Below are 26,561 nucleotides of genomic sequence, written 5' to 3'. Positions count from 1 at the left end.
CTGGTGTTGTGTCACGACCTTCCCCAAAGCGCCTCCAAGAAAGCCTCTCGGTGCCGCCGGCACATTGCACACACCCACGGATCGCCCGCGAAACAGTCCGAGGATGACGGAGCAAGAAGAGTTTTCGCAGAAGGGTTTGCAGGAGAGCTTTAATGCATCCGCACTCGTGCGAGGTCTCAGAGAAGTCCCGGGGCAGAGCAATGGGGGGCCCAGGGTAAAGGAACTCATTGGGAAACTCTGAGGGGGTATCAGGTAACCAGGGCTGTGGCGGCCAAGGGAGCCAAGGAGGGGAGCAGAACTGGGGTACATGAACAGAACAGAACAAAGCATTCTGGGCAAGGTTTTCAGTCGCCATGAGCTGGAAAGGGACCGAGGACTTATCCCACCGTAGGACTCCTTTGGTTCCTTGTCCAGCAGGCCCAGCGGCCTCCACACACCCTGTCATTCCCAGTTGCTCCCAGCGTGTGCACAGGTGGCTCCCAGCATGGGCCTGGTAGCTCCCAGTAACCCCCAGTCAGGGTCCCCACATAGTCACAATCACCCACTATAAACCCAGTGTGATTGTAGCCACTCCCACTATGACCCCAGTCACTCCCAGTCACTCCCAGTATGATGCCAGTGGCCCCCAGTGTGATCCCAGTCACTCCCAGTCACTCCCAGTATGGTGCCAGTGGCCCCCAGTGTGATCCCAGTCACTCCCTGTCAATGCCAGTGTGACCCCAAGAGCCTCCAGTATGATCCCAGTGACTCCCTGTCTCTCCCAGTATATCCCAGTCACTCCCAACATTCTCCCAGTCACGTCCACCTCCTCCCAGTTGCTTTCAGTGTGATTCCAGTTGCTCACAGCCACTCCCAGTCAATGCCAGTATGATTCCAGTCACCCTCAGTGTGATCCCAGTCTCACCCACCATGGATCCAGCTGCTCCCACTGTGCTCCCAGTATGAACCCAGTTGCCTCCAGAGTAGTTCCAGTTGTTCCCAGTTCCTCCCCGTATGAATCCATTTGCCCCTAGGATCGTCCCAGTCCCTCTCAGCATGGTCCCAGTCATCCCAGTTGCCCCCAGTGTAGATCCAGTCACTCCCAGTTGCCCCCCAGCATGGGCCCAGCTGTTCCCATTGTGGTTCCAGTTCCCCCAGTATGGTTACAGAGACACCCAGTAGATCCCAGTTGCCCTCAGCATGCTCCTAGTCATTCCCAGGCACTCCCAGTATCCCCAGTAAGGTTCTAGTTACCTCAGAATGATCCCAGTCTTTCCCAGTTTCTCCCACTTACCTCCAGGGCAATCCCAGTTTCTGTCAGTGTCCCAAAGTGTGGTCCCAGCTGCTCCCAGTATGATCCCAGTTGCCCCAGTTGTGGTCTCAGTCCCCACAGCATGGCTCCAGTACTTTCCAGTGTATCCCAGTTGCTCCCAATGTTTCCACTTTTTCCTCCCAACATGGGCCCAGTAGCTCCCAGAAACCCCCAGTCAGGTTCCATTCACACCCACTGTAATCCCAGTGGCTCCCAGCATGATCCAAAAGGACCCGGAGTCACCCCCAGTATGGTATCAGTCATTCCCAGGATGACCCCAGTCACTCCGAGTATGATCCCAGTCACTCCCAGATACTCCCAGTATTACTCCAGTCATGCCCAGAGTGACTCCCTGTCACTCCCAGTCTGGGCCCAGTTGCTCCAAGTCTCTTCCAGTATGGTTCCAGTCACAGCCAGCACCTTTCCAGTCAGTCCCAGTCTGATTCCAGTAGGATCCCAGGCACTCTCAGACACTCCCAGTACTATTGCAGTCATTCCCAGTATGATCCCAGTCAGTTGCAGTAGGATCCCAGTATGACCCCAGCATGGGCACAGCTGTTCCCATTGTCATCCAGTGTGGTTCCAGTTGCTCCCTTTTACCCCCACTGTGGTTTCAATCTCTCCCAGTGTATCCCAGTTGCTCCCAGCATGTTCCCGGTCACTCCCATTTGCCCTGAGCTGCTTCCAGTGTGATCCCAGTGTCTCACAGCCACTCCCAGTCACCCTCAGCGCAGTCCCAGTTTCTCCAAGTAGGATCCAGTATGATCCCAGTCTCCCTCAGCATGGGCCCAGCTGCTCCCACTGTGATCCCAGTTGGATGCCAGTTGCTCCCACCATGGTTCCAGTTGCTCTCTGTTCCTTCCAGTGTGATCCCAGTTGAACACGATTCAGTATAGCCCCAGTCACACCCCATATGACCCAAGTCCTTCCCAGCATTGTCCCAGTCATGCCCAGTTGCCCTCAGTGTAGCCCCATTTCTCCCCAGCATGGTCCTGATTGTTCCCAGTGTGGTTCCAGTCGTTCTCAGTATGGTTGACAGATGCTCCCAGTATATCCCAGCTGCCCTCAGCATGCTCCTAGTCATTCCCAGTCACTCCCAGTGGCCCCAGTAAGGTTCCAGTTATCCCAGTACAAACCAGTCAGTGCCAGTGGTGCCACTGCTGGGATCCCCCAGCCCTCTCTGCGTTCCCCCTCCCGGCTCTCCAGGCTCTCGAGAGGAGCCCTAAGGGCTGCAAGTCCCCAGGCAGGGTCCCCAACAAGGCCCAGTTTGGATCTGCAGCCCCCAGTGTTCCCAGTTTCCCTCTCCTTTTCCCCGGGCCGGGTTCCCCCGCCCCAGCGGGTGGGAGCAGCCGAGAGCCCCGCGCTGCCCATCCCGACCTGTCCCGGCTCCATCCCCGCTGCTCCCGCGGGCTGCGAGCGGCTCGGGAACGGGGCAGGAGGAGGGAGGGAGGGAGAAGGGGGAGGTGGGATTGGGACGGGGCGGGAGGAGGAAGAGGAGCAGGAGGAGGGAGGAAGAGGCGGAGCGGCAGCGGGAAGCTGGAAGAGAGGAGGAGAGGCGGAATCCCGCGGCTCCAGCGCTCGCTGAAGTCGCAGCCCCCCGGGAGCATCGCCCCCCATCCCGCAGGTGCGGCTCGGGGGGAGATCGGGGGTCCCCGGGAGGTGTTTTTGGGGCTCCCGGTGGCGGTGGCGGCAGAGCCCCGGCGGGGGCGGGGGGATGCGGGTCCCCCCGCGGTGGGGGTTGGGCTTCCCGGGCCGGGCCCTCCGAGCTCTGCCGGGGCCGCGTGGGGAGCGCGCGGGGCCGGCGGGGCCGGGGGGACACCGGTTTTGGGGAGCCCCGGGAGCCCCGGCTTCCGTAAGCGGGACCGCAGAGAGAGGAGAGCCCCAGGACCCCAAAGCGGGGACCCCGAGAGGGGGGACCCCTGGGATTGGCGGGACCCCGGCGGGGGGGTCTGGGGGCTGCAGGGGCGGCACGGCCGGGAAAGGGGCTCAGGGGTCCCGGGGCCCGCAAGTGGCTGCTCCCAGTAGGAGCCCAGTCAGTCCCAGTATGATCCTGGTCACTTCCCCTCCCTCCCTGCATGATCCCTGTTGCTCCCAGTAGGAGCCCAGTCACTCCCAGTCATTCCCTATTGTGATACCATTTTCCCCCAGCATGCTCCCAGTTGCTCCCAGTTCCTCCTCCAGCTTTTGTCCAGTGTGTTCCCAGTTCTCCCAGTTGCCCCTAGCATAGTCCCAGTCAGTCCCAGTATGAAGGCAGTCTTTCTCAGCAAGGCCCCAGTCAGTTCCACTTGCCCCTAGTTGCCTCAAGCTTGGTCCCAGTTCCCTCCAGCACATTCCCAGTTGCTCCCAATGTGGTTGCAGTCCCGACCCAAATGGTCTCAGGCACTCCCAGTATATCCCAGTTATTCTGAACATTCTTGTAGTCATTCCCAGGCACTCCCAGTTACCTCAGCATGGTTCAGTTGCCCCCAGTATCATCCCAGTCACTCCCAGTACATCCCAGTTGTCACCAGCATGCGCCCTTGTCACGTTTCTGTTGTCTGGTGTTGTGTCACGACCTTCCCCAAAGCGCCTCCAAGAAAGCCTCTCGGTGCCGCCGGCACATTGCACACACCCACGGATCGCCCGCGAAACAGTCCGAGGATGACGGAGCAAGAAGAGTTTTCGCAGAAGGGTTTGCAGGAGAGCTTTAATGCATCCGCACTCGTGCGAGGTCTCAGAGAAGTCCCGGGGCAGAGCAATGGGGGGCCCAGGGTAAAGGAACTCATTGGGAAACTCTGAGGGGGTATCAGGTAACCAGGGCTGTGGCGGCCAAGGGAGCCAAGGAGGGGAGCAGAACTGGGGTACATGAACAGAACAGAACAAAGCATTCTGGGCAAGGTTTTCAGTCGCCATGAGCTGGAAAGGGACCGAGGACTTATCCCACCGTAGGACTCCTTTGGTTCCTTGTCCAGCAGGCCCAGCGGCCTCCACACACCCTGTCATTCCCAGTTGCTCCCAGCGTGTGCACAGGTGGCTCCCAGCATGGGCCTGGTAGCTCCCAGTAACCCCCAGTCAGGGTCCCCACATAGTCACAATCACCCACTATAAACCCAGTGTGATTGTAGCCACTCCCACTATGACCCCAGTCACTCCCAGTCACTCCCAGTATGATGCCAGTGGCCCCCAGTGTGATCCCAGTCACTCCCAGTCACTCCCAGTATGGTGCCAGTGGCCCCCAGTGTGATCCCAGTCACTCCCTGTCAATGCCAGTGTGACCCCAAGAGCCTCCAGTATGATCCCAGTGACTCCCTGTCTCTCCCAGTATATCCCAGTCACTCCCAACATTCTCCCAGTCACGTCCACCTCCTCCCAGTTGCTTTCAGTGTGATTCCAGTTGCTCACAGCCACTCCCAGTCAATGCCAGTATGATTCCAGTCACCCTCAGTGTGATCCCAGTCTCACCCACCATGGATCCAGCTGCTCCCACTGTGCTCCCAGTATGAACCCAGTTGCCTCCAGAGTAGTTCCAGTTGTTCCCAGTTCCTCTCCGTATGAATCCATTTGCCCCTAGGATCGTCCCAGTCCCTCTCAGCATGGTCCCAGTCATCCCAGTTGCCCCCAGTGTAGATCCAGTCACTCCCAGTTGCCCCCCAGCATGGGCCCAGCTGTTCCCATTGTGGTTCCAGTTCCCCCAGTATGGTTACAGAGACACCCAGTAGATCCCAGTTGCCCTCAGCATGCTCCTAGTCATTCCCAGGCACTCCCAGTATCCCCAGTAAGGTTCTAGTTACCTCAGAATGATCCCAGTCTTTCCCAGTTTCTCCCACTTACCTCCAGGGCAATCCCAGTTTCTGTCAGTGTCCCAAAGTGTGGTCCCAGCTGCTCCCAGTATCATCCCAGTTGCCCCAGTTGTGGTCTCAGTCCCCACAGCATGGCTCCAGTACTTTCCAGTGTATCCCAGTTGCTCCCAATGTTTCCACTTTTTCCTCCCAACATGGGCCCAGTAGCTCCCAGAAACCCCCAGTCAGGTTCCATTCACACCCACTGTAATCCCAGTGGCTCCCAGCATGATCCAAAAGGACCCGGAGTCACCCCCAGTATGGTATCAGTCATTCCCAGGATGACCCCAGTCACTCCGAGTGATCCCAGTCACTCCCAGATACTCCCAGTATTACTCCAGTCATGCCCAGAGTGACTCCCTGTCACTCCCAGTCTGGGCCCAGTTGCTCCAAGTCTCTTCCAGTATGGTTCCAGTCACAGCCAGCACCTTTCCAGTCAGTCCCAGTCTGATTCCAGTAGGATCCCAGGCACTCTCAGACACTCCCAGTACTATTGCAGTCATTCCCAGTATGATCCCAGTCAGTTGCAGTAGGATCCCAGTATGACCCCAGCATGGGCACAGCTGTTCCCATTGTCATCCAGTGTGGTTCCAGTTGCTCCCTTTTACCCCCACTGTGGTTTCAATCTCTCCCAGTGTATCCCAGTTGCTCCCAGCATGTTCCCGGTCACTCCCATTTGCCCTGAGCTGCTTCCAGTGTGATCCCAGTGTCTCACAGCCACTCCCAGTCACCCTCAGCGCAGTCCCAGTTTCTCCAAGTAGGATCCAGTATGATCCCAGTCTCCCTCAGCATGGGCCCAGCTGCTCCCACTGTGATCCCAGTTGGATGCCAGTTGCTCCCACCATGGTTCCAGTTGCTCTCTGTTCCTTCCAGTGTGATCCCAGTTGAACACGATTCAGTATAGCCCCAGTCACACCCCATATGACCCAAGTCCTTCCCAGCATTGTCCCAGTCATGCCCAGTTGCCCTCAGTGTAGCCCCATTTCTCCCCAGCATGGTCCTGATTGTTCCCAGTGTGGTTCCAGTCGTTCTCAGTATGGTTGACAGATGCTCCCAGTATATCCCAGCTGCCCTCAGCATGCTCCTAGTCATTCCCAGTCACTCCCAGTGGCCCCAGTAAGGTTCCAGTTATCCCAGTACAAACCAGTCAGTGCCAGTGGTGCCACTGCTGGGATCCCCCAGCCCTCTCTGCGTTCCCCCTCCCGGCTCTCCAGGCTCTCGAGAGGAGCCCTAAGGGCTGCAAGTCCCCAGGCAGGGTCCCCAGCAAGGCCCAGTTTGGATCTGCAGCCCCCAATGTTCCCAGTTTCCCTCTCCTTTTCCCCGGGCCGGGTTCCCCCGCCCCCAGCGGGTGGGAGCAGCCGAGAGCCCCGCGCTGCCCATCCCGACCTGTCCCGGCTCCATCCCCGCTGCTCCCGCGGGCTGCGAGCGGCTCGGGAACGGGACAGGAGGACGAGGAGGAGGGATGGGAGAGGACCCTCAACAGCCTGGAGAGGGGCAGGGGGGACTCCTTGGAGCCCATCACCCCCAGCATTCCTAAGTGGGGAGACGGAAGAGGGGGGAGCTTTTCGGATTCCTGGGACTCCCAGCAGCCTGGGGAGGGCGGGGACCAAGTAGAGAGGGGGACCCCCAATACAAGCGTGACCCCCAGCAGCTGGGACAGGGGGGAACCCCGAACACCAAAGGGGAGGGACCAGAGATGGGGAACTCCTGGGAGGCTTTTTCAGAGCAGGTTTTTATGGACACACGATGCCTGGTGGCTTCTAGAGATGGACTTGGGCAGAGGGACCTTCAAACTCAACGTGCTCATCCCTTATTATCCCCCCAGACCAGGATTTCCCATTCCCAAACCTTGGCCAGATATAGGAGGAGGCTGTGAGGAAGAGGGAGATGCCCCGGGACACCCAGGCAGGTGAGGAGGAAGTCAGTGCCCCTTTCCCCCTCTCTCCTGCTCCATCTCCCAGCCCAGCATCGCCCCCGGCTGCAGGACAACCCCGCTGCCGACACCGTCCTGCCGGGGACGGACTGGGGGGATCTCCTTGCCCTTCCCTGTGGCACGGAGGCAAATCCCATCTTCTCCTTCTCCTTCCTCCCCAGACAAGGAGCTGAGGACGGAGCCCAGGGAGGACAAATCCCCTCAGCAGAACCTGGTGGAAGAGGCCGTTTTGACCGGCTCCATGGTGCAGGAATCCAACAGGGAGGAAAAAGCGCGGAGACCCCGCAGGAGGAAGGGCTGCAAACACAGCCCAGGGTGCTCTGAGGAGGAAAGACCAACCCTGTGCCGGGAAGGCGGCCGGAGATCGAGCCAGAGCTCAGACCTGATGGTCCATGAGCGGCTTCACACTGGGGAGAAGCCCCATACGTGTGGGGAATGTGGGAAGAGCTTCAGGTGGAGCTCCAGCCTGATTGTCCACCAGAGGATCCACACTGGGGAACGGCCCTATGAGTGTGGGGAATGTGGGAAGGGCTTCAGCCGGAACTTCCACCTGATCTGCCACCAGAGGATCCACACAGGGGAACGGCCCTATGAGTGTGGGGAATGTGGGCAGAGCTTCAGCCAGAGCTCAAGCCTGATTGTCCACCAGAGGATCCACACTGGGGAATGGCCCTATGAGTGTGGGGAATGTGGGAAGAGGTTCAGAGACAGCTCCACCCTGTTCCGCCACCAGAGGATCCACACAGGGGAACGGCCCTATGAGTGTGGGGAGTGTGGGATGAGCTTCAGCCACAGCTCCACCCTGTTCCGCCACCACAGGATCCACACGGGCGAATGGCCCTATGAGTGTGGGGAGTGTGGGAACAGCTTCAGCACAAGCTCCAGCCTGATCGTCCACCTGAGGATCCACACTGGGGAACGGCCCTATGAGTGTGGGGAATGTGGGAAGAGCTTCAGAGAGAGCTCCACCCTGCTCCGCCACCAGCGCATCCACACGGGAGAGAGGCCCTACGAGTGTTCCGAGTGTGGGAAGAGGTTTCACAGCAGCTCCAATCTCCTCCTGCACCAGCGGATTCACACAGAGGAGAGGCCCTTCCGCTGCCCCGACTGCAGGAAGGGCTTCAGGGAAAACTCCACCCTCGTCAGGCACCGGCGCATCCACACCGGGGAGAGGCCCTACGAGTGTCCCCAGTGTGGGAAGAGCTTCTCACAGAGCTCGCACTTGAGCAGACACCAACGGAGGCACCGGTAAGGGAAGCCCTGCGAGTGCCCCGAGTGCAGGAAGAGCTTCATCCTCTACTCCAACTCCATCCCCCAATGGGGGACCCACGTTTGGCAGAGCCCTGGTGACCCACATTCCCTGTGATCCAGTTTGGGAAGAGCCCTGGCTGGTGCTCTCCACGTCCTCCTGGATCCCTGTAGGCACCTGGGTGAGCGCAGGGGCAGGAACATCCATCGGGACTCTGATTGAAATGGGAAATTCATTGGGAAGAGCTGATTTGTTGAGTTTACGGCCCAAAAATTCTCACCTGCTCTGTCCAGTTGTTTCTTCTGGTGGCATCCAGCAATCCTGGATGAACTTGGAGGTCTTTTTCAACCTAAATAGTTTCCTCCTTCATCCTGTCAAAACAAGCAAAATTGGGGTAGAAATAAAGGAATTCAACAAAGGTATCTAAAGCAGCACCATTTTACCGGGATTTGGGGGTGAATTTGGGGTTGGTTCAGGGGAATATTCGGGAGGATTTGGGTGTTGTGAGGCCATGGGCTGGGCAGACGGGGCCACGATCTCGTAGTTGTGCTGGCAGAACGTGTCCAGCTGAGCCCGTCTGTCCTCCAGGGATTGCAGGTGTCTGTCCCAGTCCCTGGCCTGGGTCTCCCCGTTTGGGGTGTGCCCCCCAAAGTGCCCAAATCGCTGCTGAAGTGCCCGAGCTGCTCCCGGCTGGGGATGTTCCTGTCCACCAAGCTCTCCTGGTCAGTGCCATGGGGGGCTGGGAGGGGATTGAGGGGCTCGTGGGGAGATTGGGAGGGGCTTCTGTCACTCTGGATGGGCATTTGTGGTGCTTGGAGGGGGCTTTTGGGGTGGTCTGTGAGGGAGCTTTGGGGATCTTGCCTTGGCTGTGTGTCTTGGAGAGAATTTGGGTGGTTCTTGGGGTCATTTATGTTGCAGGGAATGGTTGAGGGAGTTTCTGGCACAGAGCTGTGGGGTGGTTTGAGGGGTCTGGGAGTGGCTGTGGGGCTGGGAGGGGGTTTTGGGCTGCTTGTGATCCCCCAGAGCCCCAAAACTGCCACCAGACCCTGCCCCCGAAGATGCTGCTGGGGTTTTGGGGGCTCCATGTTGGGGTTCATCCTCCTGGCGCTGTGGGAGAAGGTGAGGGGTGTCCCCAGGGGCTGTGCGTGTCCCCCCCAGGGCGTGTGTGACCCCCCCCATCCCGGTTTCACCCCCTTTTCCCTGCCCTCAGGGCTCCTGCCCCAGCCCCTGCTGCCCCGGGAGGGAATTTGGGGAGGGGGCAGAGGGGGTGCGCAGCCCCCGCCAGGGGATGACCCCGGCCCAGCGCCCTTCGTTCAGCACCGAGCTGGGCGTGGGGCCGCAGGAGGAAGAGGCCGATGGGAAGCAGATCCTGCAGGGGGGACAGGGCTTGGGCTCAGGTCAAGGTCCTGCCCTGCACACCTGGCTCAGGTGTGAGCCTGCCCCAGGAAGGGAGCGGGACATTCCCATCCCCATGGATCAGGGCTGGGAGCAGCGCTGGGAGCACGGACATGGAAATACTGGGAGCCACTGGGAGCGCCCTGGGGGGTGAATTATCCCCCCCAGCACCTTTCCAGGCCGCCCTGTGACCTGAGAAATGCTCGCTGGGCCTCAGCCTTGGCCAAGAGCCCCCGGGCTCAGCTGCTCTGAGCTCAGCCGCTGCCGGCTCCCGCAGCCCGCCCAGGGCCGCCCTGCCCGTGCCGGAGCTGTGCTGGAATTCTCTGCTGCTGCGGGGCCACTCGGGGGGTCTGGCCCAGCAGGAAAGGTGACCCTGAGCCAGGAGCTTTCCTTGGCCACAGCAAAGCCTCAGCATGGAAAGACCTTCCCAGCGCTGTGCCCTGGGCCGGGAGGGATTGTGCCACCAGAGCTGTCCCTCCATTTCTTCTGCCAGGCAGCTCTAGGACATGGAAAGTGGAGAAGCCAGAGCTGCCTCTCAGCTTTCCACAGTCCTCCTGAAGGATTCTGTGTGGGAAGCAGCCTGGGAACAGGGTTTCTGTGCCAGGGCAGGGGAATTCAGAGCCCTTTCCTCCCCCGTGGGCTGAGGCTCTGGCCCTTGCCCTTTGCAATGGCCCTGCAGCTGCCAGAGGGGCCTTTTTGGCTCAGCTGAGAGCAGTCCTGCTGCAAGGCTGTCCTCGAGCTGCTTGGGCTGCACATGTGCCCAGGGAATGCTCATTGCTTGCAGTCTCAGGGGCTGTGGGTGTGCAGGTGTAACTACTGCAGGAGGGAACAGCTCTGCTGGGGGGAGTTCTCTTTTTCTTGGTGGGTTTTTATATTGAATGAACGTTCCCTGCCAGCTCCGGGCAGAGCTGTGTAGCTGTATGTGCCACTTGTCTGTGGCACTGTGGCTCAGGAGGTGGCCAAGGGGAGCTTGGCCGAGGTGTGGGCAGAGGAATGGCCATCAGGCCAGGCTGGGGGGTCAGCGGCCGGTCAGTTGCGTTGCGTGGCCGCGGCTCTGGACGCTTGTGTGGGAGCGTGTGCAGGGCTGGAAGGCCGGGGCTGCCGCCGCTGTGTCGCAGAGCCGGGAAGGCCGGGGCTGGCCCGGCCCTGGCCCGGCCCCGCCAGCTCTGCCAGCTGCCGGCGGGGACACAAAGGGCAGCTCCGAGCTGCGGCCGCTGCGCTGCGGCCGCACAAACGCAGCGCCCGCAGAGCTCCAGGGCAAGGTGCTGGCCCTGGCTCGGGGCTGGGCCGGGGCCAGCGGCAGAAAATCAACTTGCAGCTCGGGCCCCGCAGCAGGGAGGAGCAGCAATTGCTGGGGGACAGAGACTCTTGCCAAGGGCCTGCGGGGCCGGGCCCCAGGGAACGGCTTCCCGCTGCCCGAGGGCAGGCTGAGATGGGATGTGGGGCAGCAATGGTTCCCTGGCAGAGCGCTCAGGGCCTGGCACAGGCTGGCCCCAGAAGCTGCGGCTGCCCCCACATCCCTGCAAGTGTCCCAGGCCGGCTCGGCCATTGGGGCTTCCTGCCCAGGAGGGCTGGGCTGGGCTGGGGCTGCTGAGGGCGGGATGGGCTCTGGCTGAGCCAGCTGAAGGCTGCGCATGATGAGGCCGGGGGGACCCCGTTGCTGAGTGGGTTCTGGGGTATCCCACATTCCTGAAGGGATTTTAGGGTATGTCCCATTCTTAGGCAGTTTTGGGGTCCCCCCAATGCATAGGGAGGGGTTCTGAGAGGGGAGCTCTGGTACTTGGAAGGGGGACCTATTGTCAGGGAGCCGGGGAGCCCATTTTGGGAAGGATGCTGCTGTTTCTGGCAATGTTGAGAGGTTCTGAATGGCCTGAGGGGCCCTGGCTCTCATTTTGGGACTTGAGGTGAGCCCATGGGCACAGCAAGGGCTGAGGAGAGGTTCCAACCTCCGATTTTGGATGGAGGGATTGAGCAGGTGCCTCCAATAAACTCAATCCCAGCCCCAATGTGTCGATGGCAGCCCCAAATGGCTCGATCCGTCAGCCCCAAGGCCTGGCTGTGGGGAGTCAGGAGCCACAGAAGGGGAATTGGTGTCCAGGAGGGATGGGATGGGATGGGGATGGGGATGGGGATGGGATGGGATGGGATGGGATGGGATGGGATGGGATGGGATGGGATGGGATGGGATGGGATGGGATGGGATGGGGATGGGATGGGATTTTGGGGGTGGGATGAAGTTTGGGAGGGATGGAGTGGTTTGGGCACTTGGCATGTGTCACTCCAGGGAGGGAAAGCAGGAGCCGCTTTTGGGGAGGCTCCTGCTCCTTTTGACAATTTTGGGGCCTCTAAGTGGCTTCTGGGAGGTTGCAGGGAATTTGGGGAAAGTGACTTAAACCCCCTGCAATTTGGGGGGCTGAGGTGATGTCCCCTATAGTTTTGGAGGGTGATAGGATCCAAGTTGGGAGGGGATCCTGCTTCTTTGCACCCTTCAATGGGGTGAGAAGTGGCTTGAGAGGTTTGAAAGAAAGAAAGAAAGAAAGAAAGAAAGAAAGAAAGAAAGAAAGAAAGAAAGAAAGAAAGAAAGAAAGAAAGAAAGAAAAAGAAAGAAAGGAAGAAAGAAAGAAAGAAAGAAAGAAAGAAAGAAAGAAAGAAAGAAAGAAAGAAAGAGCAAGCAACAAGGAAAGGAGGAAGAAAAGTAGAATAGAAGAGAGAAAAAAGAAAGAAACCAAGGAAGCCATTAACAAGAAAAAAAAAGAAAAGAAAAAAAAGAAAGAAAACAGAGATAAACAATTATTGAAAAGAAAAAGAAAGGAAAAAAGAAAGAAAGGAAATTAAAAGATAGACATCAACAAGAAAATTATAATAGGGAAGGAAATAGAAATGAAAAGAAGAAAGAAAGAAAGTTTGTTTTTAAATATGAAAGAAAGAGCTTGAATGGAAGTGAGAAAGAGAGAAAGCGGCAATAATAGGAAAGATATAAAGAAAAGGAAAGAAAAGCAGAAAAGAAGGAGGGAGGGGGGAGGCAGGAAGGCAGGAAGGAAGGAAGGAGATGAAAAGATAAATCAACAAGAAAACAAAAAAAGTGAAGAAAAATAAAAGAAGAAGGAAACAAAGAAAGCAAGAGTAAATAACATGAAACCAACAAGAAAATAAAAAGAAAAAAATGTAGAAAGAAATAAACAAGGAAGAAAGAAAAAAAGAACAGAAAGAAATACACAAGAAAAAAAAAAAGGAAAATGAAAGCCAAAAGAGAAGAAAGAAGAAAGAAAGCAACAGAAAAAACAGGAAAAAGAAAGACAAAAGATTAAAGAATGAAGAAAGAAAATGAAAAGAAATACACAAGAAAATTAAAAAACAAAGAAAGTTAAAGATAAAAGAAAGAAAGACTCGATACCGCGAAACCAAGAAGAAAAATGAAAAAAAAAATAAGGAAAGAAGAAAGCAAAAAGAAAGAATAAAAAATATTAAAAAATGAAGAAAAAAACCATTTAAAAATGAAGAAAGAGAGAAAAAAGCAAAAAGATAATAAAAATGAAAGGAAGAAAGGAAGAAAGACACAATAATATGAAACCAACCGGAAAATAAATCTTAAGAGAAGTTCCTTTTCCTTTTCCTTTTCCTTTTCCTTTCCTTTTCCTTTTCCTTTTCCTTTTCCTTTTCCTTTTCCTTTTCCTTTTCCTTTTCCTTTTCCTTTTCCTTTTCCTTTTCCTTTCAACGTGTAAAGTGCTAGCCTGCCTGTAATGGTAGTGATGATTGTTGCCTGTAAGGTGCAGCAAAAGCTTTGCAGGGTTTGGTTCAAGGTACCCAAGGTTGGAACAGGGAAGTGTTCGAGTCCCTTCTAAGAGAAGGGTTGGAGTCTTTGTGCTATGGCTGCCTGGGATCCATGGAACAAGTGTGTTCTGGCAGACTCTGGGACCTCGAGAGCAATCCCATCCAGGAGCCAGCACTGGACCTGCACCCTGGTGGGAGCAGCGTGGTACGGATGGAAAACGGGCAGCTGGGTGTGCAGTGGGAACCTCAACCCAGGTCATAGAAGCCCAGGCTTTAGCCTTGAACACATCAGCACAAAAAGCAGAATGAATGACCTTTCCTAGAAATCACTGAAGGAAAAAGGGTGAACATATGGACTGATTTGAACTATGGGTTTGGAATAATAGACGCCCAGGGAGCCACATGGAAGGAAAGGGCACAGAGGTCTCCAGTGAGTACAAAAAGAAATCAGTCACCTACTGCAGAGTGTGCCAAAGCCAAAAGAAGTGGTCCTGATGCCCTTGTAAAGCCCATGGGTTTGGAGACTCCCCAGTTAATACAGGGAATCTCTTGGGAAATGGTTAGAGGATCAGGGACATGGATCATTGATAAAGGGAACAAATCAATAACTGTACAAGCAAAAGGCCTGAAAGCAAAGTTTTGTGTGAGAAATTGCCTGCATGATAAGTGCCTGTGTGAGAAACAGGCCTGAGAACAAAAAGGGAGATTGAAGAGATGCAGCTGTGCAGATAAGATGTGCTTACTAGGAGAAGGGAGGGTGAACTCTGAATTCTTTTAATCATAACATAACTAGTAGAAGCTTGCCAATGTAGTCTAATTACGTAGAAGCAGAAATGTGCTTTGATAGGTTTTAAGCCACTTAAGAGTTAACAAGCTGGGATACTATATAAGTGCCTCTGGATTGATAATAAAGGGAGCTTGCTTTTATCAACTTGGACTGCAATTCCTCCCCCCGCTGGGGTCCACGGACTGTTTCCAACAGGAATCCATTGGCTGACCAAACAGCTCAAGAGATTGCTGAAAAAGCTCTCCTTGCACTAATACCTAGCAAAAACGTGAACGTTCTGCAACAAAAGCCAGATTCCAGTGATCAGGACAGGCAGTCAGCCCCAGCAGCAGCAGCTACGGAAAATCCCAGCAGGTGATTGGTAACCCCGTGTGGGCAGGTAATTGTAGCTCCACAATTAACGTATAATGGAACTAAAACATCAGGAAACACATTAGGAAATGGAGAATATGGTGGCCAGTTTACAAAGGCATCTAGTAAGCACAAAAATGGCAAAAAATAATAGATCAGTTGTTGAGAAAGATGGGATTGGTTTTGAAGGAAGAAGGCTGCCTCCAGGGCTCGTTACATGGGAATCACCAGGTGATTTTGGCCAACTGATTTTGCAGAACTGCCCAGGCAGAAGGGGGACTGGCACATTTTGGTATTGGTGGATCCTTTTTCTGGATGGCCAGAAGCTTTCCCATGTGGCACCAACAAGACAAGGGAAGTCTCAGAAGTTTTGCTGCAATGAATATTTAATAGCACTGGGACTAACTCTTGTAAGCCTTAAAAGGTGCATGGTTCTCAACAGATCATTGGGGCTGGACTCACCTGTACATTCTTTCCAACCAGGAGATGCGGTGTGCATCAGAACCTGGAATTTTGGAACAATCCAGCCAAAGTGGAAGGGACCATCTCAAGTCCTCCTGGTAACCTCCCCTGCACTCAAGGTACAAGGAATCAAACTCAGGGTTCATCACATGCGGGTAAAACCAGCAAGCACACATTAAACACAGCAGAAACAAGACTGACTGAAACCCGTGGAGTTTGGGGTTTTTACATAAATCCTGTTGTTTTAAGTATCAAATAGGATTTGATAGTAAGGGGATACTATTTATTGGATCTAGATGAAGATGATCAATAATTGTGTATCTATAATAATAATAATAGAAAATATGTTCCTGACTTCTGGGAAGGGAAATGCGGTTTTCAAAGTCACTGCAAGATGTTGGCAGATGACAGAATGTGACCCCTGTAACAGCTTGTTTGCCAACACCAACCTGTGCAGAAAATCCAGTTCCGTGGGGAGCTTCAGTCAGCAATTTGACAAAAATCTGGGAACGCGTGTGGGAAGGAAATAGCACCCGGGGCACCTGGACAGGAATGGAAGGAGAATATTCCTTACCATGGGCACATCAGAACAATACTGCTGAGAATTGTAACATTTCCAAACTGGATCTGGAAATTACCTCAGGAAATATTTATCATCTGACAGATTGCACTGATAGCCCCTGGGGCTGTCAAATTCCAGCAGTATGGAATTGCCCTCAGACAGGACAATGGGAATGTTTCCAGGCAGTTCAGGGGTGTCTGGGCTGGGAAGGGAGCCCAGGCCTCCCACAGGTCCCCTTACAGGTGGGTATAAAATATCCTGATTTAACAAGGTCAAGGCCAAAGGATCCCAGGACAAAGGAAAAGTGGGATTGCCCTGGGACAGACACTTGAGCTGTTTGGAATCCTGAGGTGCAGCAGCTCCTGGCTGTGGCCCAGGCTCTGAGGCTGGGCTGTGTTTGTAGAAATGATTCTGCCTTTCTCAGTGACATCTGGGCTCACCCAACAAACAACGAGATTTGGAGAGACACAGTGTCAGCAGGACACGGTCAGATCCTTAGGAGCCCCGGGATGGGTGGGAAGTGATGGAATTTGGAGCACACGTTTGGCCCTGGGAGAATCAGGAGCACCATGGACACTGGGGGTATTAACGTTCCATCCCTTGTGCAAGGAGTCACCACCGGGAACCCGACTGTGGGGAAAGGTTAAAGGGGATGGAACTTGGAAACATCCCAGTGCGGGAACTACAGCGGGATGGATTTTAGAATTCATCTCTGCTCCGCAAAGATCTGCCTTTAGGAACAGAGCAGCCACACACCATTGGGCTCTGCAGATGGAAACTTGAGTGAATGCAGCTCCTTTGGGGTTTGCTGAAATAAAGGAACAATTGCCAGCCACAGCTAAAATGACCTTACAGAGCAGATTGGCTTTAGCCCTATTGCTGTTACATGGACAGGGAGTATGTGGATTCTTGAACTGAAACAGCAACACTTGTGTGCACATTCCAAATGTGATGCTGGATTGGATGATCGGGTAGAGAGGATAAAATCAGTTGCTGCATCCAGCAGGGCATTAAGGGGAGGGTTGGACAGTAACTGGTTGAATAAAATATTTAAAGGACTTGGATTTTCTCTGACTGATGGTTGGCCTGACTTTTGCAAAGTCTAACTGGGATCCCAGCAATACTTGTGCTTGTGACACTTGCTTTGAGCTGTGTAAAGAACGTGGTTGTGAAAGCAGCTGAGGAACTCGTGGGATGTGAGTAAAGGAGCAGAGTGAGGCTTACGAGGGCTTGAAGGGAAGAGAAGCTTCACAGCTCTCCAAAGAGGGGAAATTTTCCAGATGAAAAATCATTTGCACCTGCTGGGTTCATACAATGCTTCTTCTCCAAAAGCCACTGGCCATGGAACCGCACAAGGCTGATTCTGTAGGCAGCAACCAGCCCAGGTGTGCCAACTTTCACCAGTTCACTGGGCAGTCAGGGCTGGCTTTGGGGTCACTGACCACCAGGGACCCCCAAAGAGAGCCCCAGGGCAGAAGAACAGATGTGCAAAGGGGTGGGGGAAATATGCAATGATTTTGGGGAAATGATTATCGTGTGTGTGTTTATTGTGGGACAGTCTGGGAATGAGTCTGTGAAACACAGTCTGCAAACAGGAACATTCCTGAACTCGGCACACATGACTTTGGGAGGGGCTCTCCCCTCGTGCATCTGGCCCAATAAATAATGCTGCTGCTTCGTGCTGCGCTGGTGCTGAGGAGGTTTTGTTTCACTGAAGTTTTGGTAGCACCTCTGTGCCTGTGTCACAGAGCCACAGAGCAGCTGTGATGTCAGAAAGGGGCTGTGTGACATCACAGAGTGGGCTGTGACATCACAGGGTATTGGTGTGACATCACAGAGAGGGCTGGGCCATCCCAGAACAGGCTGTGACATCACAAAATGGGTTGTGACATCACAGGGTTGCTGTATGACATCATAGAGTCGACAGTGACATCATGGAGCAGCTCTGTGACATCACAGAGTGAGCTCTGACATCACAGAACGGGGTCTGATATCACAGGTCAGAGGTCAGACATAATCTAGCAGACTATGACATCACAGAGCAATAGTGACATCACAGAGCAGGCTGTGACATCACAGGTTTGACCTCACACATAAGAGTTGTGACATCACCGATAAGGCTGTGACATCACAGGGAACTTGTGTGATAGCACAGAGTGGTCATGTGACATCCCAGAACAGGCAGAGTGGGTTGTGACATCACAGGGTGGCTGTATGACATCATCGAGTCAGCTGTGACATCACAGAGCAACTGTGTGATATCACAGAGAGGACTGTGACATCACAGATGGGTGCTGTGACATCACAGAGTGGGTTGTGACATTACAGGCTGGCTATGTGACATCACAGTGAGTGATCTGTGACATCGCAGATATGGCTGTGATATCCCAGGGCAGAGGTCTGACATCATAGAGTGGACTATGACATTACTGGGTGGTTGTGACATCACAGATCAGGCTGTGACATCACAGAATGAGTTGTGACATCACAGGTTGGCTGTGGGACATCCCAGGGTGGCTGTGTGACATCCCAGGGGGTTGGATGCCATGGCAACCCTCAGCAGTTCCAGTTCCCTTGGAAACCCCCCCAGGACCCATTGCTGCACTCAGGGTCCGTGGCCACTTGCCCGCAGACCTGTGGCTGCCCTCGGCTGCCATGGCAGCCCTCAGGACAGAGCGGTGCCGGGGCTGGTGCCAGCTACAATTGCACTGACACTCGCTGATGCCCTCAGGTGCCACGGCAGCGGCCACAGGGACCCGTTCCTCACTTTGGTGCCACGGACACCAACGCTTGGCCCCGCTGCCATGGGGATTGGCACGGTCACCTGCACTCAGGGCCCGTGGCCGGGCACTGCTGCCATGGACACGGGCACTGAGCCCTGGGCCACAGTCGGCTGCCGTGGCCACCAGCCCAAGGTCCTGTGGCCAGGGCCGGGGCCATGGAAAGGAACCCGTGGAGCCGTGGTGATGGTGGATGGCCATGGGGTGCTGCTGTGGGCTGGGGCAGAGGGAATTTCCTTGCCAGGCCTTTCTCTGGGGCTGTGTTTGGCTCTGTGCTGAGCACAGCGTTGATCACACAGAGATGGTTTTGTTCTTGCTGAGCTTGCACAGAGCCAAGGCCTTTCCTGCCCCTCGTCCGGCCACGCTGGGGAGGGGCTGGGGGTGAGGGGGAGCTTGGCAGGGGCCACAGCCAGGACAGGTGACCCCAACTGACCCCAGGGATATCCCAGACCACAGGACATCATGGCCAGTGTATAAAGTGGGGGGAACAAGGAGGAAGGGGGGACATTTGCAGTGAGGGTTTTTGTCTTCTCAGGTAACACTCAGGCAGGACAGGGCCCTATTTTGCCAGTGGGCAGGGTCAGCACCAAATACACAGACACCAACTGAAGCAATTGTGTAATTTATAGAATGCAGATCTGCAAAGAATCACAGCAGGAGCAGCTCAGCCATGCCCCCAATCATCAGTGCCAAAGATTGCCTGCAGTGATTAACCAAGATCCAGCCCCAGTGACCCTCAGACTTTACCATCACCCAGAGCCACCCATCAGCTGGGGGAAGCTGTCCCAGCCAAGGACTGGAGAGCCACTCCCGGACACTGGGAATTCCTGCAGCTGCCTCCAGCCACAGCTGAGGCTCCAACCCCGCCGGGAGAGGGCCCAGCTTTGACAGTGCTGGAGAAACAAACTGACAGCACTTCTAGTACAGGAACATCTGCTTTCATCCTCCTCTTGGGTTCCTCCTAAGCCTGGCCAGGGCTCAAGGAGGAGCCAAGGGAGCTGACTTTGACCATACAGCCCCAAACAAGGCCAGATGTCAGATTTTATGGCCTTGTCCAGCTTCTAAAGACAGAAAGGTCAGTACATGTTTCACCAATGATGGGATACATCTATTACAGTGCTAATGATCATGCAAATGTCGTTAATGAGCAGATACAAAGATAACCTTTGGTTGGAAGGTTCATCCAGAGGTCACCTTTGGCTCAGGGCCTGTTGTTCAGGCCTCAGTCAGGCCTCTTGTTCAGGCCTTGGCACTTCAGGGACATTGTTTAGTGCTGGGCTTGACAGTGCTGGGTTAACAGTGGGACTTGATGAGCTCAGAGGTCTTTTCCAACAGGAAGGATTCTGTAATTCCAGGATTCTGTCTGCTGCATTCAGCCAGGTCCATGGCACCAGCATTACTTTGCCCAAAAGTCTCCTCTTGCTCAGCTCTTGTGGTCTAAGGCTTCAGCTCCTTCAGCTCCTGGTGCTGAGCTGCTCATGCTGAACAAGACGACTCGGAGAGAAGAATACAGTTCATCCAATTCCTTCTGGCACACGGAGAGGGGAGGCTGTGAAAACAGGAGCATTGTTTGCTGTGGCCTCCTCTGTGCCCTTCACGCCTTTCAGCGCTTTGAAACAGCCAAGAGCTTTCTCCAAGAGTGCAATGAAGCAGCTGTTCCTGCTCCCAGCTCTCACCCTTCCCAGTCTCTGCCCTTGACTGCTTTTGTCCCTCTTGCTGTGCCCTCTGTGGCCCCGGGGCTCGGTGGCTGCTGCCCAGGGCTCTGGAACTGGCACAGATCAAGTGCTCGAGACCCTCCTTTCCCTGCCCTTGGAGCTGCCTGCTCACAGCAGCCTTTGCCACCTGGACGCTCCACATGGACAGGGAGTGCCCACCTCTGCTCCTTGCACACCCTGCAGGAGCCCAGGGCTGCCATCTCCAGTCCCTGCTGGCACTGAGGGCTCCCAGGTGCCCCAGGCTGCTGTGACACCGCTGCCAACGGGAGGGAACAGCGGCAGGGGCTGTGCTGAAAGTCAGCTCCATTTGCTGCTGCTGCTGCTGCTGCTGCTGCTGCTGCTGCTGCTGCTGCTGCTGCTGTGGGGGTCATTTGTCCAGCCCTGCCCCAGAGTCAGGGATCAGATCCAGGCCCTGCTGCTGCTCCCTCGGGATCAGCCACAGTTTGGGTGTTGCTGTCAGTGCCAGCAGGAGCGGGCGCTGGAGCAGTGGGTGCTGACAGTGCCCCAAGCCCCGGGGCCCGAGGGGTGCCTGGGCTGCGGGGCTGGCAGGGAGCTGCCCCTTGTTCTCCCTGTGCCTCACGCAAAGCTGGGCCGCTCACAAGTGGGGCAGCACAGCAAACAGGGAGCCTGCCAGTCTCTGCCAGCCCTGTCTGCTCTGAGATTGGGCCTGGGAGCTTCAGGTGGACAAAGGCAGCTGCTTCTGGTCCCTCTGCGTGTGCCCGTGTTCAGCAGTGCTGCTCCATCACTCTGTGCACAGCAATGGGGAAAAGCCTCAGCCCTGCAGGGTCAGGAGCTGCCGGGCTCTGCCTGAGCAGCTCAGCCAGCGGGAAGGGAGCTGCTCCACACGGGAACAAGGAGCAAAGGACACTCCTTTTTCAGGTTGTGGTTTCAGTTTAAAAGTTAGGAAAAGCAAAGCGAAAAGAAAAGAAAAGAAAAGAAAAGAAAAGAAAAGAAAAGAAAAGAAAAGAAAAGAAAAGAAAAGAAAAGAAAAGAAAAGAAAAGAAAAGAAAAGAAAAGAAAAGAAAAGAAAAGAAAAGAAAAGAAAAGAAAAGAAAAGAAAAGAAAAGAAAAGAAAAGAAAAGAAAAGAAAAGAAAAGAAAAGAAAAGAAAAGAAAAGAAAAGAAAAGAAAAGAAAAGCTATGAAAGATAAAATCAAACCCCAAATGTGTAGTGAAGAAATCTCCTGTAACTCTGGATGAAGAGGTCTTTTAAAAAAAGAACTCAGGAATTTACTTTGTGAATGTGCTGATGGTGTGGATCCATCTAACTGAGCTCTTTAGCCTTTTTAAAGGATTTTGAGGTTTGTTTCCAATACTGCTAATTTAAATTGTGGCTGAAGCAATAGGAAATTGAAATATAGATTGGGCATGACTTGTGTCTTGAGTGTAAAACTATTGCAGTTTGAAACACGGGCCTAAAGCACTGCAAATAGAGATTATCAATCCCAGTGCATTGTGTGACAGCAGCTTTTCCTGGAGGATGTGCAGCATCCCAGAGACTGCAGCAGTGTGGCTGTGGGTGCTTGGAGCTCTGTCCTGTGCCACTCCAGGATGTCCTGAAACAGGACCTCAGCGGCCACCAGCCCAGGTCCCCCTCTGCCACCGCAGCTCCTTGAACCTTGTGTCCCCAAAAGCAGACACAAAGTGTTTCTGCTGCTCCCCCCTTTGCAAAGATCCACAGAAAACCTGGATTTTTCCCAACTCTCGTGTTCCCATTGTTCCATATTCCCAAAGAACCAGCACCCCCTCCTGATGAACACGGCGAGTTCCAAGGATGGCCACCAGCTCCCCTTTCTGCCTAGAAATCTTGGAACTGCTTCTTAACACTGCTCCCTTCAGCTCTTGGACAGCTGCTCTGTGCACAGAGCTGGGAAAAAATTCACAGAGCTCATCGTGGTGGAGGGCCGAGGAAAAGGCAGTGGGAACACGGCAGTGAGGACAGCTGAGGGCTGCAGAGCGGCTCTGAATGACACCGTAACCTGGCACAGCAGCCCTGAGACACTGCTGTGGGGCACGGCTGGCCTTGAGCACGGCTCTGTGCCCTGCCAGCTCCGAGCAGGACTGGCAATCTAAACTCTGTCCCACCCCAAGTCTCTGAGAAGATGCCCTTCCTTCTCACCCTGCCAATGAGCTGCACATTCCATTGGGAATTGTCAGAACTTTCTTAAAGATGCAAAGTCCCACTTCGGGCTTTTTGCTCTGGTTTGGCAGTGGAGAAGGGCAATTCTTCCTCCATCAGCTCCAGGCTGCACTGCCTCAGGAACACGGCCCACTCGCCAGCTTTGGCCCACTCGTGGCACTTCCAGAGGAGGAAGAAAGTGCAATGGCACAATTCCAGCCCAAAAGGAAGGAAGAGTGGGACAGACAGAACATCCTGTGCAGATCCAGGCGTTCCGCTGGCACTGTGGAGAGTTTGGGTTCTTGCCAGTGGCATGTGTGTCCCTGACTGCAATCTCTTGGCCGGCACCAGAGTCTCACTCACCTGCAAAAGCAGAAAGCTCCGTCGCGGTGCTCGCAAGGGGCTCGTTTGATGCAAAGCTGTCAGAGCCCTGTGAGGGGAGAGCGGGCCCAGCCGTGCCCGGGGCTGAGCCCCAGCAGAGCCCTGGCAGAGCCCGGAGCAGCCTCAGCATCGGCAGAGCCCGGCTGCAAGGAGAGAAAGCAGAACCCGCCCGTCAGCTGAAGCCTCCTGTCCCCTTGTCCCAGCCGCCCGCAGTGCCCAGGCCGTGCTGGCTGTGCTCAGAGCAGGGCCCAAAGCTGCCCAGCATTGCTGCCTTTGGGAGCAGAGCAGGAGGGCAGGACATGTGCCCAGCCTGCAGCCAGCCATGGCACAGCCACCTCCTCAGCAGCTGCCCAGAGCCCAAAAGCAGCTTGGCAGCCACTGAAGAATTCCCTGCAGCCGCCCCAGCAAAGGGGGAACCTTTGGTGCCTGGCCAGGCCGTGCCATGCCCAGCTCTGGGAGCATCCCCCTGGCTCTGGACTCACCTGCACACTGGCCGTGGAGCGTGCCTTTGGAGAAGGTGCCCAGGCTGAGCAAGAGCTTGTCATCCTTGCGGTCACCCTCCCTCCCTCCCTCCCTCCCTCCCTCCCTCCCTCCCTCCCTCCCTCCCTCCCTCCCTCCCTCCCTCCTTTTCTCTTCTTGTTTTCTTCCCTTCCTTCTCTCTCTCTTGCTCTGGCTTTCTCTCTTCCTTTCTCTTTCTTTCTTTCTTTCTTTCTTTCTTTCTTTCTGGTATTCTGCTTTTCTGCTTTTCTTTCTCCTTCTCTTGCTGCTTTCTTTCTTGCTTCCTTTCTTTTTCTTTCTTTTTCTCCTTCTTTTTTCCATTCTTTCATTTTTTTCTTATCTTTTTGCTTTCTTTCTCCTTTCCCCCTGTTTTTTAATCTATCTTCTTGCTTGCTTCCTTGTTTTCCTTCTGATTTTGCTGTCTTTTTCCCCATTTTTATGGTCTTTCTTTCTTTCTCTCTTTCTCTCCTCCTAACTTTCCATCCTTCCTTCTTTCTTTCTTTTTTTTTTCTTTTTTTCTTGTTGGTTTCATTTTATTTAGTCTTCCGTCCTTTCTTCCTCCCTTTTCCTTTGCATTTTTCGGCTTATTTTTCTCCTTTTCTTTTTTCTTTTCTCTTTCCTTTTAATGTTGCTTTCTCTCTTTCTCCCTTTCTCTCTTCCATTCATTTTCTTTCTTTCATATTTACTAAGAACAAATTTTCATCCTTTCTTTCTTCTTTTCTTTTCTCATTTTCTTGTTGATTTCTGTGTTTCCATTTCCTTCCTTTCTTTTTTCCTATCCCTCTTTCTTTTTCTTGTCGATCTTTCTTTTCTGTTTCTTGTTGCTTTCCCGCTTGTTTCCTTTCTTTTTTTCTTAATTCTATTGTACTTTTCTTCCGCCTTTCTTTCTTTCTTTCTTTCTTGCCAAGCCACTTCTTGAAGGGGTGCAAAGCAGCAGGATCCCCTCCCAATTGGGGTCCCCTCAGCCTCCCAAAATGTGGGGATTTCACCTCAGCCCCCCAAATTGCAGGGGGTTTACGTCACCTTCCCTAAATTCCCTGCCACTACCCAAAAGCCACTTAGAGGCCCCAAAATTGTCAAAAAGCAGCAGGAGCCTCCCGCAAAGTGGCTCCTGCTTTCCCTTCCTGGAGTGACACGCGCCAAGCGCCCAAACCACTCCATCCCTCCCAAACTTAATTCCACTCCCGTGACACCATCCCCATCCTACCCCACCCCTCCTGGACACCAATTCCCCTTCTGTGGCTCCTGACTCCCCACAGCCAGGCCTTGGGGCTGATGGATCGAGCCATTTGGGGCTGCCATCGACACATTGGGGCTGGGATTGAGTTTATTGGAGGCACCCCCTCAATCCCTCCATCCCAAATGGGAGCTTGGAACCTCTCCTCAGCCCTTGCTGTGCCCATGGGCTCACCTCAAGTCCCAAAATGAGAGCCAGGGCCCCACAGCCCATTCAGAACCTCCAAACATTGCCAGAAACAGCAGCATCCTTCCCAAAATCCTTCCCTGACAATAGGTCCCCCTTCCAAGTACCAGAGCCCCCCTCTCAGAACCCCTCCCGAAGCATTGGGGGGCACCCCAAAAATGCCTCAGGAATGGGACATACCCTAAAATCCCTTCAGGAATGTGGGATACCCCAGAACCCACTCAGCAACGGGGTCCCCCCGGCCTCATCATGCGCAGCCTTCAGCTGGCTCAGCCAGAGCCCATCCCGCCCTCAGCAGCCCCAGCCCAGCCCAGCCCTCCTGGGCAGGAAGCCCCAATGGCCGAGCCGGCCTGGGACACTTGCAGGGATGCGGGGGCAGCCGCAGCTTCTCGGGCCAGCCTGTGCCAGGCCCTGAGCGCCCTGCCAGGGAACCATTGCTGCCCCACATCCCATCTCAGCCTGCCCTCGGGCAGCGGGAAGCCGTTCCCTGGGGCCCGGCCCCGCAGGCCCTTGGCAAGAGTCTCTCTCCCCCAGCAGTTGCTGCTCCTCCCTGCTGCGGGGCCCGAGCTGCAAGTTGATTTTCTGCCGCTGGCCCCGGCCCAGCCCCGAGCCAGGGCCAGCACCTTGCCCTGGAGCTCTGCGGGCGCTGCGTTTGTGCGGCCGCAGCGCAGCGGCCGCAGCTCGGAGCTGCCCTTTGTGTCCCCGCCGGCAGCTGGCAGAGCTGGCGGGGCCGGGCCAGGGCCGGGCCAGCCCCGGCCTTCCCGGCTCTGCGACACAGCGGCGGCAGCCCCGGCCTTCCAGCCCTGCACACGCTCCCACACAAGCGTCCAGAGCCGCGGCCACGCAACGCAACTGACCGGCCGCTGACCCCCCAGCCTGGCCTGATGGCCATTCCTCTGCCCACACCTCGGCCAAGCTCCCCTTGGCCACCTCCTGAGCCACAGTGCCACAGACAAGTGGCACATACAGCTACACAGCTCTGCCCAGAGCTGGCAGGGAACGTTCATTCAACATAAAAAACACCAAGAAAAAGAGAACTGCCCCCAGCAGAGCTGTTCCCTCCTGCAGTAGTTACACCTGCACACGCACAGCACCTGAGACTGCAAGCAATGAGCATTCCCTGGGCACATGTGCAGCCCAAGCAGCTCGAGGACAGCCTTGCAGCAGGACTGCTCTCAGCTGAGCCAAAAAGGCCCCTCTGGCAGCTGCAGGGCCATTGCAAAGGGCAAGGGCCAGAGCCTCGGCCCACGGGGGAGGAAAGGGCTCTGAATTCCCCTGCCCTGGCACAGAAACCCTGTTCCCAGGCTGCTTCCCACACAGGATTCCTCTGGAGGGCTGCGGAAAGCTGAGAGGCAGCTCTGGCTTCTCCACTTTCCATGTCCTAGAGCTGCCTGGCAGAAGAAATGGAGGGACAGCTCTGGTGGCACAATCCCTCCCGGCCCAGGGCACAGCGCTGGGAAGGTCTTTCCATGCTGAGGCTTTGCTGCGGCCAAGGAAAGCTCCTGGCTCAGGGTCACCTTTCCTGCTGGGTCAGACCCCCCGAGTGGCCCAGCAGCAGCAGAGAATTCCAGCACAGCCCCGGCACGGGCAGGGCGGCCCTGGGCGGGCTGCGGGAGCCGGCAGCGGCTGAGCTCAGAGCAGCTGAGCCCGGGGGCTCTTGGCCAAGGCTGAGGCCCAGCGAGCATTTCTCAGGTCACAGGGCAGCCTGGAAAGGTTCTGGGGGGGACAATTCAAGCCCCAGTGCGCTCCCAGTCGCTCCCAGTATTTCCATGTCTGTGGTCCCAGTGCTGCTCCCAGCCCTGATCCGTGGGGATGGGAATGTCCCGCTCCCTTCCTGGGGCAGGCTCACACCTGAGCCAGGTGTGCAGGGCAGGACCTTGCCCTGAGCCCAAGCCCTGTCCCCCCTGCAGGATCTGCTTCCCATCGGCCTCTTCCTCCTGCGGCCCCAAGCCCAGCTCGGTGCTGAACGAAGGGCGCTGGGCGGGGTCATCCCCTGGCGGGGGCTGCGCACCCCCTCTGCCCCCTCC

General features: G+C 55.3%; 2 protein-coding genes across 2 annotated transcripts in view; both read left to right on the top strand.

The window, feature by feature from the left end:
* The first annotated feature begins 6,934 nt into the window (after positions 1 to 6,934).
* Positions 6,935 to 8,790, top strand: LOC138102233 (zinc finger protein 256-like). The gene is made up of 2 exons (XM_068999963.1): positions 6,935 to 7,018; positions 7,204 to 8,790. The coding sequence occupies exons 1-2, from the start codon at positions 6,997 to 6,999 to the stop codon at positions 8,292 to 8,294; spliced, it is 1,113 nt and encodes a 370-aa protein (XP_068856064.1). The 5' UTR covers positions 6,935 to 6,996; the 3' UTR covers positions 8,295 to 8,790.
* LOC138102231 (zinc finger protein 418-like) overlaps positions 6,992 to 26,561 on the top strand; it is a 69,001-nt gene continuing 49,431 nt past the window's right edge. The window contains exon 1 of the mRNA XM_068999960.1: positions 6,992 to 7,018. Coding sequence (XP_068856061.1) covers positions 6,997 to 7,018 — 22 coding nt within the window. The 5' untranslated portion in view covers positions 6,992 to 6,996. The remainder of the gene's footprint in view (positions 7,019 to 26,561) is intronic.

Source organism: Aphelocoma coerulescens, unplaced genomic scaffold (genome assembly GCF_041296385.1).
Source record: "Aphelocoma coerulescens isolate FSJ_1873_10779 unplaced genomic scaffold, UR_Acoe_1.0 HiC_scaffold_64, whole genome shotgun sequence".
Taxonomy (NCBI): Eukaryota; Metazoa; Chordata; class Aves; order Passeriformes; family Corvidae; genus Aphelocoma; species Aphelocoma coerulescens.
This window is presented reverse-complemented; position numbering and strand designations above follow the sequence as displayed.